Below are 15,888 nucleotides of genomic sequence, written 5' to 3'. Positions count from 1 at the left end.
AAGATGCCGCCGGAGCGCCCTCATTGGCTGTCTACTTGCCGACAGGGTCTTTCCCATGGGTCGAGGCTCGGCAACCTGGTACACAGAAAGAAAAACTGACAGCTGAGGCGAATAAAATGATGTTGGCAAACAATATATCAGGCATTTCGAGGGCCTCTTGTGCATTTGAAACAACATGCATCGATTCCTGCAACGCCAAGACTTCAGGGTGGCGCTCAGTCCTCGTGGGAATTTTCTTATCAGAAATGACATTAGTGGACTCCATGAGCACGGTCTGGTGCGATAACGGACTGTGCCGATCGCGCTCGAACTACACCTACAGAATGCTTACACCCAAACTTCTAGTATATCATCCAATATCTGAGCAACGGCCAGGCCCGATGAGTTATCAGAGCGGGCGAGATTACAATCTCAGACCTTCACTGGATATCTGCGTTGTCGTCTGACCAGCTTGAATCAAGCTGGAACTACAGCCTCGTCGTGGCTGAAACGCGTGCGACGTTGCCCGTCGGATCAAGGGACCCCAGCCTTAGTAGCCTGAACTGGTTGCCCGGATACTCGAAGCTTTATCCACACAGCCAATCCAAAAGCTCTTTCGATGTGCCGAGGCCTGGCCGTTACTTGTGTGTTGAATCACACGTGTGTGCTCAATCTTGAAAATCATCATATATTAGTGGGAGGTTGAGGAAATACACCAGATGATTGATAAGATATAGAAAATAAGGCACAAATGATTTAAACAGACTCTGAGCCTTTCTCCGAGCTCTTGGTCGGTTGGAAATCCAGCATTGGAGCGAATTTCGACCTTTTGCGTAAGGATGGTCCCCATTTGATGAATGCAAGAGGAATTGGGACCATGATAAGCGCGAGACAGCCAAGTAGAGTACCGGCCCACTGCACGCCCAAATTGACAAACATCTGTTTTGAAAACAGAGGGAACGCGGCTCCGACAGCTGATCGGATAATAGTGTTGGCAGCGAAGACAGATGCCGCGCTGAATATCAAGTTAGTTTAGATCCCATGACGTTTCACCGAGGAGGAAACTCACAAGGTCAAGTATGAGTCAATCAAGTAATTGAAACATTGCAAGAAGATCACGTAGATACCAAAACCAGTCACGAGTCCGCTGGCAGTTGGAGCCATCCAATGAATCGAATCGGTCCATCCAGTCCATCCATACCAGAATAAGCCAATACAGAAGCAGGCTCCCCCGAGTATCGCAGGGGGCAATCTCCATTCTGGAATTGGGATATTGTTGTTGGCAGCAAGTTTCTTGCTATACTCCCTCTGGTCCCACAGAATGTAGACACCGCCGAGAAATTCTCCAATGATCAATGCAAGGAATGGAAGACTTCCAACTCCCAGATTCATGCCGTGGATTCCCTGGAAAACAACGGGATATGCACCCAGTAGCGCGTACATCAGTCCATACACAAAACTCATCCACAAGGATATCTGAAAACGAGTCAGTATTCTCCTTTGTTATTTCAAGTAGTTATCCTCTCAATTATGATGTTTCGAAGTATAATTGAGGTGAGCTTACCAGAAAGACAATTGGTTCTGTGAACAGCATCCGAAAGGGGCGGCTGAAGTTGTTGGTGATCAACTCTCCCCAATCAAGTTCAATCTCTTCTTGCCTGGCTCGAATGCCCCAATTATGTGTCTGGCGTCTCAAAGTCGCGGCTTTTTCGACAAGGACGGCAGGTGCATATGTTTCTTTCAAAAACAAGACACAAAGTCCCGTAGCCAGCCACCCCATGATCGATGCAATGTACATAGTCCATCTCCATCCCAAGTAAGACATTGTGATGAATCCACCAATAAGCGGCGATAAAAATGGTCCCACGAAGACTGCCATTGCGAACATCGCGATGGCAACTCCTCGAGTTTGGTTGTTGTAGATATCGGCAAACACAGCGGGCACAATGGCAATGGGACTGGCAGAAAAGAATCCCGCAAAGAATCGAGTCAGCATTAAAGTCTGAACATCCTTGCTAGTCGCAGTGCCAATCGTGAAAATGGAATATCCAAACATGCCAACACAGATTGGCCATTTTCGTCCAAGAAGCTCACTGGCGGGTGCCCAGACGGTGGGCCCGGAAGCAAACCCTAGAACATATAGAGTGACGCCTAAGATTCCCACCTCAGTAGAGATATGAAAATGCGGACTAATCTGCCCCACAGCAGAAGAGTAGATGGCGCTGGCAAAAGAGGAAACGAAGGTTGTATAGGCGAGTACAACTGATATCCCGACTTTTCGCTTTAGTGACCAATTCTGGGGATGTAGAGGATCCTGCGCATCGGTAAACTCAACGACATATTGCTCTGGATCTGGTAAGTCTGGAGGATATGGCTTTCCAGCACCGAGTGGTAGCCATTGTTCGCGCGGAGTAATGCCAATTCCCGAGCCGACGGTGGAGCGATGCTGAAGTCGGTAGGTGTTGATGCGCTCTAACTCGACTCCATTGAGAGTGCTCTCGCGGCGATCGGCAAGATTTGAGCGTACGGGCTCTACTTCCGAGAGGCGGTGGTCTGGGCTTATGGACATCTCATCGCTTTCACTTCCACTTCCACTGGTATCGCGGGGACTGTGTTCCATGGTGAAAGGTATACTTCAATTACTTCAAGAGAGAAATACTGGGACCTGAATGCACAATATATACTCAAGGCCCACATACAATTGAATTTTAGTGAATCATCTTGGTTTTGATTTTTAGTTCATCACGTCGTCATAGAGTGGTGATGTCCCCGATTGATCCGTATGTCCCAAAACGGTAATACGCTCCGCAAAGAAAGTTCATTGGTCATTCTTCTCGACCTCGGGAATACTCTCATTCGAACTTGATCATATTGATCTATTTACCCCGGCAGTTCGAGCTAGACAGTGATTCTCCCCCACTACTAAATATCAAGGTGTTGAGCATGGGGCTGTCATTTGAGCTGTGTTGAAAAAGAGTACCTAAGCAGCCAATCAAAAGACGAATGGAAAGACAACTGAAAAGACAATTGAAAAGACCATTCAGATGAACAATAAATTACTCCAATCGCCCAGAGTGTCGTAACTATCTTTGAAATTATACGGCATAGACTCGAGGTTGCGGTGCGTAACCTTGTAGTCAGGGAAGTTTCCGAGCTCGGCAATGAGAATCGGGTGGCGCTACACGAAGTCCTTGGAGGAGGTTGTAGCTAAACTACCGCAAAATCCTTCGGAATTTCCCATCACAATTGTATCCAATTTATTATTGTTGTTGTTATGTTCCAATCGCATTCAAGTCACAGCAAGATGATTTGATTGAATGTGAAAGAGAAAAAGTAGGGTCTTATGCTAAAAAAAAGCATGGTACGTCAGCTCTGTCTGGTTACAGGTGGGTGCGCTACATAGTAGGAAGGGTAATGATGGAGAGCTGCGGGTCTTCTCAAGAGCACTGAAGACCTCTTGCCATACTTCGAGGGCCTTGTGGCCCATGATGTATCGGGCCGCGACGTGCTAAACTACGCTTGTTGTTGATGGCTGACTATAGCAGGACGCACAGGGCGTCAGATGCTTCCCTCGTGTGGATTTCACATATCTTTCTTTTACGTAGCTTCTCCATAGCTCCTCCATGACCTTCTTCTCTTCTTCTCCTCGCGCAACTCATTTGTCTAGATACATCATCGTGTTGATCACCTTCCCCCGCCTCATCCATCAATATATAATCTCTATTCAAATCATATCGAACTACGTCCGGCAGCGTTCCATCGAGAAGGCATTCTCTCATCTGGCCACACGGATTGGGGTCCTCTTCAAGATGCAATTCACGTCTATCACAACCCAAATCCCGACTGTACCTCAATCCATGCGTCAGAAAAATACCCGAACATCGGGAGAGCAAGGGCCCTGATTGCGATGGTGCATATAGAGGCATGGGGTCTAGGTGCTCCACAGGAGGGGGACTTTTCGAATGGAGGGCCGTTGGCGAAAGAGCCTCGCTCGCCTGCTTGGGAAGTGCGGAAGATGCCAGAAATGCCGGGATCTGGGGCCAGCAAGGCGTCTATGTTATGCGCCCGAGAGTTGCTGCTCCCTGTCCCTTATTGTGGGTTGCTAGTACGCTAAATGATGGTGACGGGTAGTGAGGAGCATGGTGTTGTTAATTTTGAATTTGATAAGTTTGATGGACTGAGAAAGATTTGACATACGGAGCTAAGACTGGGCCTTTATGGAATACTCCGTATGAGGAGTCGTTGGTGCCGATCGCTTGTGCCACGATCAAGAACTCTGCATTCTTCTACAGAGCCTGAGCATCGTCGAAAGTTTCTAGCTGAGCCTGCTTATATGGTTTTTTTTTCTTGCGCCGAAATTCTGCTCGTTTGGCTCACTTTCGACCAAAACGGCTTCCTCATGATCTTAGCTGTCTGGAAAGACCAGATCCCGTGTCCTGGCAGTCAACAATACCCGCTTTGCAGGCCTGATTCTTACCATTGACACCCCCAACTCTACTGTTCTACAACAATGCCAGAATTTGTGATAGAGATCTCCCGCCGGTCTACAACCTACAGTTTTCAAAGATTTTTGTGTTCGTATTCGTCACTTCATCTGATCTCACAATCTAGAGTACTGACCTACCGCTGGCTAAGACTCACAATGGTCCCAAGTTAATGATCCCAAGTACCCTAATTCCAGCACTCCAATGATCTACGCTAACCAAGACATAGTATTCTATAGAGACGCAGCCTAACTTCATAGCTTGGATCTATCCTCAATAGGCCTCAGCCTGACCAAACTCTTCCTCGCGACAACCCCTCCGCCATTCCCGGGCCTCCCAACACTACAATCCCCAATTGTAAGACCACAATACCATGATGAGTAGTCAAGCAACAAATTTTATGGGGGCCAATAAGGGACAGGAAGCAGCAACTCTCGGGCGCATAACATAGACGCCTTGCTGGCCCCAGATCCCGGCATTTCTGGCATCTTCCGCACTTCCCAAGCAGGCGAGCGAGGCTCTTTCGCCAACGGCCCTCCATTCGAAAAGTCCCCCTCCTGTGGAGCACCTAGACCCCATGCCTCTATATGCACCATCTCTCCCAGAGAGCTTAAATAGCGCACCTCCCGATGCGAGATCTCGCTCGAGATACTTGCTCTGCGCACCAAATCCACCCAGGTCGGCAATTTCGCCATGTCGCATCAATCTTGCATCCATTACCTTGATCTTCTTGGTATTTCTCTCGATCGTAACAATGGCAGCGGAGTTCGTCATCATATGGACCAAAGACTTCGGCCATAGAACAGATTCTATACCCCGTCTACGCAATCCGAACGGAATACCGGTGTTTCTTCCTCCGCTCCATTCAACAGCCTGAAGATCTTGTCAAACACTACCGAGGCATGTGTCCTTGACTACCTACTTCTAGCAAGGTACACCCTGTAATATTACACGTGAGGAAGGTTCTACGATTCAAAACTGGCTGTATATTCCGTGGTTGCTGTCGAAGTTGACCCAAGTATCGAAATATCAGCTTTTGGGATACCAGTTCCAATGATTGCACATATTGGAGTTATCCTTTGGGTTACTTGGTGGATGGGGAACATGGATTTGGCTCAAAACGAGCTCTCCTCCCGAGTTCCGGGGCATTTAACTGATAATTTTTTTTAAAAGAAGATTCTTTAAAAAAATAAGGGGGAGCGCCCCCCAGCTCCTCACTTCTGGCTTTTCTTGACTATTACAACTCATGTTAGTGATGATCGTGGTTGTGCAGGTGTGTGCAAGATATGTGGACTTGTAACGAATCAAGGGTTTCAAACAAAGTGAAAAACCAGGGAGTTGAATACTGGTCATGCACAGTGTGTGCAAGGTACGGGGTTATGCAACAAATGATAGGTTTCAAACAAAGTGAGAAGCCAGGTATTTGAGTCTTGGTCATGATGTGAAAGATTGAGGGACATGCAACAAACCACAGGTATTGGGGAAGGGGAGAATCCAAGCGTCTGGTTCTAGGAAAACAGGCTCGAACAACACATGGGGATGCAAAATGCGGAAATTGAGAGGGATATGGGTTTTGTGGAGGATTGGATCTGGGAGTTGACAGGGGACACTAAGCTACTGCTTACCCTTTCCACCTCCGTTTCCGGAGCGGCCCCTCTGGCGGGGGCGGCGGCGCCGAGTGGTGTTGGCGGCCGCGGCGGCGGCGTCCACCTCCTGTCAACCTAATTAGTTCTCTCTTGCGACACTATAATTGGAGATTGACGTACCAGAGCGCGCTCGGAGGCAATCTGGCTGACTTGACGCCAGAATTCTGCAGTCTAATAGAACGTTGGTTAGTTTTCATTCTACCAACTTGGTAATAGTGTCTGGCGGTGACATCAAGGGGGTATATGAGCCGGTAATCCGCTGGCATTCATGGAAATGGTGTATCAAAGCACCGCAAGGAGTTTTGATAGACTGCTTTCGGACCATGCGAGGTTGGAATGGAGTGTTGCATGGAAATTGAGGAACGTTGATCCCGTGAAATATAGTCAGTTGTATTGATTTGTAGTCCGTTGACTTCCATGGACATGGCAAATCAGGGTTGAGTGCACACTCCGAAATGTGCAGAAACAGGTGGATTGGGAGGCAAGAACCTCACGAAAGGCAGTTTTTTCGGGGTTGATGCTCCGGTAATATCCATGGACGTGACAAAATACAGCAGAGTGTACACTTCGAGATGTGCAGCAGTGGGTGGGTCCAAGAATACCGAACTTCGAAGGAGGGGGAACATAACAGAAGGTTGTAGACGAAAGTAGCTCACTGCTCTTACCTCGTTGACCGTATGCTTGGGCTTGTTGCCCTTTATTCAGATGTTAGCGTGATTCCAAATCCTGTAAGATCAATTCGCCATGTAATGTAGATAGGAGTTGGGGGTCGATTTTCAGCCATGCAACAAATCACTCATCTTGAACAAAATGAGAGGCAAAGATTGGAGTATTGCTCTGCAGTGTGGATAGAAACTGGGAGCTGACAGAATATATCTGTCGATTGTAGGAAGATAGAAAGAGAAGCCTGGGGCTTACTTTGCCTCCCTGGGAGGTCTTCTTCTTTTGCCTCCGGTGGAGGCAACGAGGCCTCCACCGGAGGACTTTTCTTTGCCCTTCTCGGGCTCGGGCTCCTCTTCCTATCTCGAAATTAGCTTTTTCTTTCATCCGCAACACATGAACGCGTTGATGTATATAGAGGTTGTAGTTCCATTGCACTTGTCAATCCATACATGCATGCATGTACATGATCATCAAAAGGCATGATTATGCAGTCAACATGGGGCAGAAGTTGGGGTTGGTTGAGAAACAGGCAATATAACACGATGAGAAAATAGAATCGAGGAGGAGGCATGATATGAAACTTCGCTGGGCCAAAACAGGCTTGCGATGGTGCCAAAATCTGGGCATAGTGATCAAGTGACATAAGGGGCCTCGGGGGATCAAGTTGATGACATGATTTTCTGACAAACACGCAGGAGGTGCTTGGATAGTTTGGGTCACTTGATGCAACTTTGCTTTGCCCAAACAGACTGGCGATGTTGCGAGCCACAATGATGCAGGCATTGTGATCAAGTAACAGAGGGGATAGATCACTCGGGACAAAGTGAAATTGATAGGGATGTAAGAAGTGAGATGAAGAAGAGATGGAAATGAAGTGAAAATGAGATGAAAGAGTGATGTAATGAATGTGCAAGCGACTTACCTCGGAGGAAACCTCCACTCTGTCCCCCTGTTTGTCGGCAGGGGGAGGGCGTTTGGGGGAGGAGGGGGTGGAGAAGGGGGAGGAGAAGGGGAAGGAGCAGCAGACGAAACAACTCCCTCCATGGCAGAGGACGAGGCAACTTGGGCAGACATTTTGAGAAATCTGGAAGTGTGGGAAAAGGAGGAAGTTGGTAGGATCAGTTTGGTTCTTTTCTCTATCCGTCTACTTGTAAATTACATGCGCGTATCACTGGCCAAAGGTAGATTCTCTATGATCATAAACACAAATGGGACATGTGATTCAAGTCTCCCGCTGTTTTGTAAACTACCACGTGTATTTGTATTCATCCTACCCTTTCCAATTGCTTTTTCCCATACCACCAAGCACTTTCAAACCATCTACTCCCGAATCCTGGCCGAGATCGTCGCTGCTCTGTCGAGGTCGGAGGACATTGTGAAGATGGTGAGCTTAGACTCTCTTACTACGCTGCTTCTCACGAGGTTCCAGTTGAAAATCCGAGCTGAATATTAGCACTGACAATTTCACAGGATGCATTTTGATAGCAGGTCGATTTTAAACTTTACGGACCCTGCAGATCCATCCTCGGCCCGGTTATCCCTGGTTACGGAGTACCTCCGACCCGCATAAGTGCTGGATGTGACCTCTTCCTGGGCTGGGAAAGCCGCGCCCCGAACTAATCATTCCAGCAACAACCATGTGTCGCAACCGAGGAAAACAACTTGTTGAAGCTTCGAATGCTAAATGCGAAGTGGAAATTAGCTTAAATCAAGCTGCTCGACGTGTCTCTCACTCGGTACAGCTGCGCGGCAGAAACAACCCAAGTGCCGGATTGTGGGTCAACCACTGGACCATACGACATCCCCTACTCACTCCGCACGCATGGAGGCCTACCAATTGTGCCTGGCGAGTCTTTTCGCTGATCAAGATCCCTTGTCGGGGGCCTCGGGTACTGCTGTGTGGGCGACCCGCCCGTGCATGAGCCTACGCGCCACAATCGTCGTCTTGGCATTGCTACTTCACTCGGGCATTCCAAATGTACATGCGTGCGTGCTTGAACTCGCCATCACAACTTGACTTGGCGCCAACTCTTCGAACGCGGATCTCAGTATCAAAGTTCTCATACTAAGCCAGACATCCCTCTGATGGCATGTATGGGCGGGATGAACTGACGAAGTACAAGTCCCCAATCCCTAGTCCTGTGTTCACGGCTTAGCCAAGATTTCTTTTACTCGGCCTACCGTAATTACTCGATGGTTGGTTAGAAGGACAGCCAAAAAGACAGTTGAAAAGACAGCCAAAAAGACCATTAGAAAGACTGCTAGAAAGACCGTTAGAAAGAGGCCCCGAAGGTGATGCCAGCTCTCTTCCGTTACCAATTGAAATATGAGATTAAGCCATAACATGACTACTCATGTTGCGAAGAGATGGGTACATTCCAAGGTTGTCCTTTTGGCCGCGCGTGAGCGCGGCACTGAGGCTTGTGTATGATGATCAAGTTACCTCGTCTTGCTATTAGACTCTTTTGTGTATCGGTAAAAGCTCAATATGTTAGTTTTCTCCAATGTATGCTCTTCTAGGTACCCCAACCTAAGTTGATGAAGCACATCCATGGAATGCATCTTGGAAACAGCTCTAGGATCAGCCTTGGAACAAATAAAATACCCAGATCGTGATTTGAGACCATAACGTTAGGATATTAAAAGAGGTTATACTGGTCAGAATCAAACAAATCCAATAACAACCCATAAGCATTCATGGATAGGTCGTAAAATGGAATTTGACAAAAGACCAACACCGCCCGGGCCCTACGAGGGCGCACCTTCGGCTTCCCCAGGTTCTTTCCCCGAGCTCTCTAGAGCTGCTTCCTCTCTTTCTTTTCACCTCTGCAGTCTGCTTTGTTACAGAAACCCCCTTGCACGATTCGCGGTACAGATGAATGAGATCTACTGGCAAGCATGCCTCGTCCAAAGAAATCGAGTCTGCCAAAGCAGAAAACAACCCTGCTCAGCTTCTGGCAGCCTAGCAGTGTGCCCAGTAAGTACCAGGCCCACCGACGCCAAGCAGTACTGATCCGTCAGTTGTCCCCCAGAAGCCATTTCTGTCCCAGCGGAAAACTCCATCGAGATTTCTGATCTTGCCAAGAAAGTGGCCTGTCTTGTGCCGCAAGGCCTCCATTCTGGGCTTGACGCACTGGACTGGTCTGGTGAAGTTTGGGTTGCGAAATCTGGTCCCAGAGGTGAATCGAACTGTCCTGAGTCGCAAGGCTATAATTCTTATCTTTCTACTAAAGCTTGTTCCAGCCGCGATACAGATGCAGGTACTCTTTTCCGGATATATCCAGTCCTCGATGAGACACCGGCACTTTGATGACGAGAAATACCAAACCTTCGAGGATGCGACACACGAAAGCCTCGATGATGAGACACATCAAGACCTCGATGATAAGGTATCGATTCATTACCGAGGCTCTGAAGAGGTCGTTGATTCAGATGAGATCTCTGCTAAGGCGGATCTCTCCAATGGAAAGGGCCGTGGCAAATCCGCCCCAACCTCTACTAAATGGACACCGCATGGAAACCCGATGGACATCACCGGTCAGGAAGATCCATACGAAGAGTGTGATGAGGAATGGAAAGGCAAAGCTCCCATGCGTGAGTTCGATATCTTGTCAAATGAACGGCAAGGCTCCCATGCGTGCGTCTAATATTCTGTCAGATGAATGGCAATGGATTTCTACGCTTTGCAGAGTCTTTGTTTTCCACAAGCAACCATCCTTGGCCATATCGGCATGCCAGACTGGTGTCTTTTATGCCAACCAATCAATGAAGGGACCTGAAAGTTGCTATGCACTGGAAGGGTTGACTCCCTTGTGGATTCTTCAATGCCGCAATACCGGTTGAAACCAAACGCGCTTTTGAGCGAAGCAAGATCCGTAAGACTCATCTACTCGATCTACGTTATGCACTGAGAGAGAAGATATCCGGTGTCTATGCTGGGATTTATGAGACATCCTCACGGCCATTTGTGCTTTGCGGGTACTCTAAAGGTTTCCACAGCCGTTGCAAGAGTCATCTTTGTGCCTCAAATTCGCCCAGAACGGTGAACCCCATGAAGACGGTTTGATCAAAAGCTGTCGGGTGGTGATACAGCGCTGTTCCGTACGCTGGGAGCATTCAATGTCTCTGTCGAAAGAGCGAAACTCGAGCTCATATGGGGAGCTTTCATACTACTCCTCGGGACTTTTCAGAAGCCAAAGGCCAATAATTACATGCGGAGACTATCCACTTGGCAGCTTTACAGCCGGTGAAGCTCTGCCGCCTCGCCAAAACTCCGTGGTCCATATATTTCCGGGATTTTCTGAACTCTTCCTGACTACTTGGTCACACTAAAGCGTGCAAACGATTGAAGTGTGCGAACAAAGCTCAAAAGATGCTGTTTGTTTCAATCCGCCCTGTCAGACTATCACGAAAGAAGGAAGACGAAATCTTCGACATAAGTCACGTCACCTTCTGATCCGTGGAGTGTGGATTTGTCCTTTGTGCAATCATCACCTCCGAAGATTGAGAAAAGGTACAAGGCCTATTTGCATCGGGCAATTCGTGTTTCTCTTACATTGGCGGGACTTGATGTTGTCCGCAGCATTATGAAGATGTGGACTATGAAGCTGGGATCAAAGCTGAACATCTGTCCGCGCATGGCAAGTGGAAACCTCGCCCGCTGAGCAGGCTTTGACAGTTTGAACTCATGTCCTGGTTACTATGAGAAAATTTCGAATAACAAGGATTATACCGTAAAAAAGAGGTTAGACATGCTCTCGAGTGTAGTCTCACAACTTGAAAGCTCGAGAGGAAAGAGGTTTCAATGTGGTGGCCGCCGATGCGCCGAGATGAGAGTACTAAAACGGGATGTACTATTCAACAACCAGATGCAATTGTCTGAAAGGAGTTTTGTTTATTTATATTCTTGACAAAATGATTTGAGAAAGACTTCATTGGAAAAAATTAACTAATTCACGTAGAGTAACTAAATCAAAGGTAGATCAAACGAGTGTGGATGCCAAAGGTCTAAATGAAGAACATTGTCTCTGCAATGTTGGGGTGGATGACGACATCCGCCATGCGCGACATGTCCGCAGTACCCTCAGTCCCACTGGTGCTACCACCAGAATCCAGGGAAAGCGGGTCGAACAGATCACTCAAGTAGCAACGTGCACGGGTGCAAACAAGATCGGCATAGTAAGCAGGCGGGCAAACGCTAACGGCCTTGGTAGCCCGACCAAACAGATAGCACATCTTGTGAGTAAGGTCCTGCAGAACGTCTGCAGCACCTGGGCCACCAGAGTTGGCAGGGTGACGGGGGTAGAAGATCTCGTCCCAGACGGTGAAGTAGTGGGCTGGGCGAGCAGTTCCTTGCAGGGCAGAGTGCGCCTGCAAGAAGAAGTCCCAGTCGCGAGCCTCGGAGACACCGCGATCCACCACGGTACCCGGGATGGGGTTGTCACGGTTGGAGTCTTGCTCGGAGGTTGGATAGAAGCGCGTGTTGTGGCGCTTTCCGACGATGATGATGGCCAGACGAGGAAGACCCTTCTTGGTTTGGTCGGCAGGGTATGTCTTCTTGCAGGCAGACTGGAGAAGAGGGAGCTCCTTGTCGATCACCGTGTTGTACTGACCCTCCGAGACTCCATCACGGTAAATGATGATGTTCTCCGGGAGGTTCTTGTTGATCTTGCGCCAGTGGTTCAGCCGAGAGACGAGAAGAGTCTCAAGATCGGCCACCATTTCCTGGCGCGCGCTTTGGACGCGGATCTCAGCGGGCCATTGTGCCAAGTTCGCGTCAACAGAAGCGACGATACCCGCGACGGAGGGGGCGGAGTTGGCGGAGCCGGGAGACGGGTGGGTAACATCAATTCCGACCAGCATTGTTTTGCCTTCAGAGATGAGTCCCAGATCCGACTGCTGGAGGGCTTGGTTGGCACCGCCGAGTTTGAGGTTGATTTTCAGGCCGACATTGGCATTATACTGGTCATTGGAGTTCACGATTTTCTCAGCGAGAACGTTCACGTTGCGAATACCGCAACGGACGTCGCAAACTTGCTTGACGCAGTTGTAGATGCCAGTGTCCTTAGTATAGAAGATACCCAGAATAAAAACTGGGTTGTGGACTTTTTGCAAGTCGAGGATGGCAGCTTCGATATCTGCGGCATCGCTCTTACCGGTAAGAACGACGCGCTTACCCTGCATGTGAGGGTCGACAGCCATTCCCATATCGCGCAGAGTCTTGCGGAACGCTTGCAGGGACTTGTTGAGTTGGTCCGGGTGGGTGAACACCGGGCGGGCGCCTTCCTGGTCAATGTAGAGATAGCTCCAAGACTTCATTGACGCAGGCTTGGAGAATTGAATATCGCGCATGTTCCAGCTGCCCGCCGTTATCCGAATTGTCTTAGTCCGGTTGCCATCTTTGTAATGGACGTTGGGAGCTGGGAGGACACGTCCAGGAACCGTGATAAGCTCAGTGGAAGGATTGATCCCGAAGGCAGTCTGTAAGGTCGAAGTTAGGTTAAGAAATGTCCAAGAGGGGAATTACTTCTCACCAAAGTGGGGTTCAATGGCTGCCCTAGTCCTAGGACTCCAGTGCCGCGGGTGACAATCGACTGAGCGTTCTGCCCAGGCTTACGGCCCATGACGGCGAATTTGAGCATCGATGCAGTCTGGTCACCCGAGAGCTTAGACTTGGCAGGCTGACCAGGCTCGACTTCGCAGACTTCACAAGGAACGTAGACAGGGTTGGTACGAGATCCAACATTGATAACAGGTAGATTGGGATCCACTGCAAGATTGTACTCTGCGAGATTTTGTTAGTTAGGCACCACGCGTGGGGAACTTGAGTGGGATAAAGTGATTAATTAACTTACCCTTCTTGAAGAAAGCCGCTACAGTGATGTAGCGCCCGGCCTCGGCTGGGCCGGCCTTGGGTGGCTTCTTTCCCTTTTTGCCCTTCGCCTCTGGGGCACCAGGTACGGCGGGAACAGACTTAGGGCCAGCCTCATTCAGGAAGAACTCCACGTCATTGGGACCCGCACCGTGGCGAGGGACCTTAGGGGGTTCGAAGAAGATCCACCATCGCCGCGGTTAGCCAAGCCATGGATAGGCTTGATGCGATGGCGAGCTTCACCGCGGCTATTCTTGCGGGCGATATGAGTGATGCGAACTCGCAAGCTCTTGAGGAACTTCTCCAGGCGGTAGGTGTTCCTGTTCCTGAAGTCGCCAATCACGTGGGCCAAGGGTCCTTGATTGTAGCAAGCGATGTACTTGACCTGCACGTTCAAAAGAACTCGGGCAGTTGCAGCACGCACACTGATGAAGAATCCACGAAGCGCAGAAAGGCCACCACCGAGATTGAACGATTCCATGGTGTCTTGACGAAGACTGAAGTGTCTGTTGGCACCAATGGAGACGACTCCATCATCAGTCTTGGGGTGTTGGCCCATGATCATGTTCAAGGCAGCAATGATCTCTTCCTTGGACTCAAGCATCGAGCTGACGTTGGTGGAGGTCAGATAGTTGACCAAGTCCGCCGGGTTGACATCGCCAGTGTACTGGAGAGTGACAACATGCACTCGTGGAGTTTCTGGATAGTCATCATCGAGATCTTCCTTGTACCGCACATCGAACTTGCCCTCCGTCAGCTTGACGGTGGAGATCAGAGTCGAGCGGAAGTCCGATGCGATGCTCTGTTTCTCCTTCGAAAAATGCTCATTCAACAACAATTTCACAATGTGCCTAGCTTTCTTGCCAACAGGAGCCGATCGGCCCGCGGAGTCGGCCGCGATATCAAGGTGATAGCGGGAGAGTGGCTTGCTTGTCAAAGTGATCGGAAGATAGTTGGCATACAATGTCACCGGTCTGCCAGCAGTTCCATAGCCAGGACGCTCAGGATATTTCGCCTGGCGAGGGGTCTTCTTTCCACTGACAGCAAGTGCCTTGGCTAGATCATTCTCGGTCTTGGTGACAACGGCGTTGGGCGGGGGAACCGGTTCTCCTTGTCTGTTGAACTGATCGTCAAAATTTGATGCAATAAGCCTTCTTGAAGCAAGTAACATACCTGAAGATAGGAGGGCCGTGGTTCATCGCACCACCGCGACCTCCTCCGCGACCTCCACGGAAGTCTCCTCGGCCACGAAAATCGCCGCGACCACGACCTCTAAAGTCACCGCCGCCTCGGCCACCACGGAAGTCACCACGGCCTCTATCACCGCCACGACCTCTGTCACCACCCCGGAAAGCACCGCGGTCACCATCGCCTCGTCCAGCTGGGCGGAAAGGAATATCACCGCGACCACGAGCTCCACCGCGATCACCACCACCGCGATCCCCGCGACCACGGTCGCCCCGGCCACGGTCGCCTCGTCCGCGACCTCGATTGTCACTCATGTTAAAGATATCAGTAAGACCTGGGAACCTTGGTCTACAGAATATTATGAAGGCGAAAAACAATTGTGGACGTGTGTGGACCTAACGGGCATCCCCACGTAATAAGTATCTCTCCGTTCCAGCTCTTTGTTCTGCCACGTTGAGTGCGTTGGCGTGTTGATCACCAATGAACGATTGAATGCCCCGGGGCCTTTTTGGATACATCACACCGTCTGCGTGATCAGTACTCCGTACCACAATTGCTCTCCCAGCTACGGACTATAGCAATTATAATTGGCTGCTGTGTGCTTCGTCTTTGTCTGCATACACTGTTTGTTTATGTCTCAATGAAACGGTCCCAGGATTCGAGTGGTTTCTATCATTTTTATCTGGTTTTCATAGGCTACCCGCCCATGCCAGGATCACAGGGTCCAACTGTGCCTCTACACGTATGTAGGGTCCCTACCAGTGGTACGGAGTACAACCCGTGGACTGACGCCAACATGACAAACGGACGATTGAGCTGTCACAGCCCAGTTGGCAACAATGCAAACACAACGAAGTGAGTGGACAGTGCAAAATGTTCAAACAATTGCCGAGGTAACCAACCCCAACTGTCTGGTCATTCTGGTCATTCTGGTCAACTAGTTGCAGCCTAAAGTCAGCGCTAGTACGGAGTATGGAGTACTCCGTACAATATAGTACAGTCCCATAGGTTATTGCGGACTGGGTTTACAAGCACATCTCCCAATCTTGCTTCCTAT

At 49.4% G+C, this 15,888-nt stretch overlaps 5 protein-coding genes across 5 annotated transcripts; 1 reads left to right on the top strand and 4 right to left on the bottom strand.

Moving 5' to 3' along the window:
• Positions 1-735: 735 nt before the first annotated feature.
• On the bottom strand, positions 736-2,599 carry N7506_008783 (MFS transporter; the record flags this gene model as incomplete). The annotated part of the gene is made up of 3 exons (XM_056958076.1): positions 736-994; positions 1,049-1,455; positions 1,544-2,599. 3 exons carry the CDS (start codon positions 2,597-2,599, stop codon positions 736-738), a joined length of 1,722 nt encoding a protein of 573 aa, XP_056807466.1.
• A 2,248-nt stretch (positions 2,600-4,847) lies between these two features.
• On the bottom strand, positions 4,848-5,237 carry N7506_008782 (uncharacterized protein; the record flags this gene model as incomplete). Its single annotated transcript, XM_056958075.1, has 1 exon — positions 4,848-5,237. One exon carries the CDS (start codon positions 5,235-5,237, stop codon positions 4,848-4,850), a length of 390 nt encoding a protein of 129 aa, XP_056807465.1.
• Positions 5,238-6,077: 840 nt separating this feature from the next.
• On the bottom strand, positions 6,078-6,341 carry N7506_008781 (uncharacterized protein; the record flags this gene model as incomplete). Its single annotated transcript, XM_056958074.1, has 3 exons — positions 6,078-6,176; positions 6,230-6,280; positions 6,312-6,341. 3 exons carry the CDS (start codon positions 6,339-6,341, stop codon positions 6,078-6,080), a joined length of 180 nt encoding a protein of 59 aa, XP_056807464.1.
• Positions 6,342-9,670: 3,329 nt separating this feature from the next.
• N7506_008780 (uncharacterized protein) lies at positions 9,671-10,419 on the top strand (the record flags this gene model as incomplete). Its single annotated transcript, XM_056958073.1, is given in 2 exon segments — positions 9,671-9,749; positions 9,761-10,419. The coding sequence occupies 2 exon segments, from the start codon at positions 9,671-9,673 to the stop codon at positions 10,417-10,419; spliced, it is 738 nt and encodes a 245-aa protein (XP_056807463.1).
• Positions 10,420-11,779: 1,360 nt separating this feature from the next.
• Positions 11,780-15,145, bottom strand: N7506_008779 (putative RNA interference and gene silencing protein (Qde2); the record flags this gene model as incomplete). Its single annotated transcript, XM_056958072.1, has 5 exons — positions 11,780-13,252; positions 13,306-13,556; positions 13,627-13,744; positions 13,795-14,758; positions 14,817-15,145. 5 exons carry the CDS (start codon positions 15,143-15,145, stop codon positions 11,780-11,782), a joined length of 3,135 nt encoding a protein of 1,044 aa, XP_056807462.1.
• Between the last annotated feature and the right edge of the window lie 743 nt (positions 15,146-15,888).

This window comes from Penicillium brevicompactum, assembly GCF_028827555.1.
Source record: "Penicillium brevicompactum strain IBT 35665 chromosome Unknown utg000006l_segment0_segment0, whole genome shotgun sequence".
NCBI lineage: Eukaryota > Fungi > Ascomycota > Eurotiomycetes > Eurotiales > Aspergillaceae > Penicillium > Penicillium brevicompactum.
Note: the sequence above shows the minus strand (reverse complement) of the source record. Positions and strands in the feature narration are given on the sequence as shown.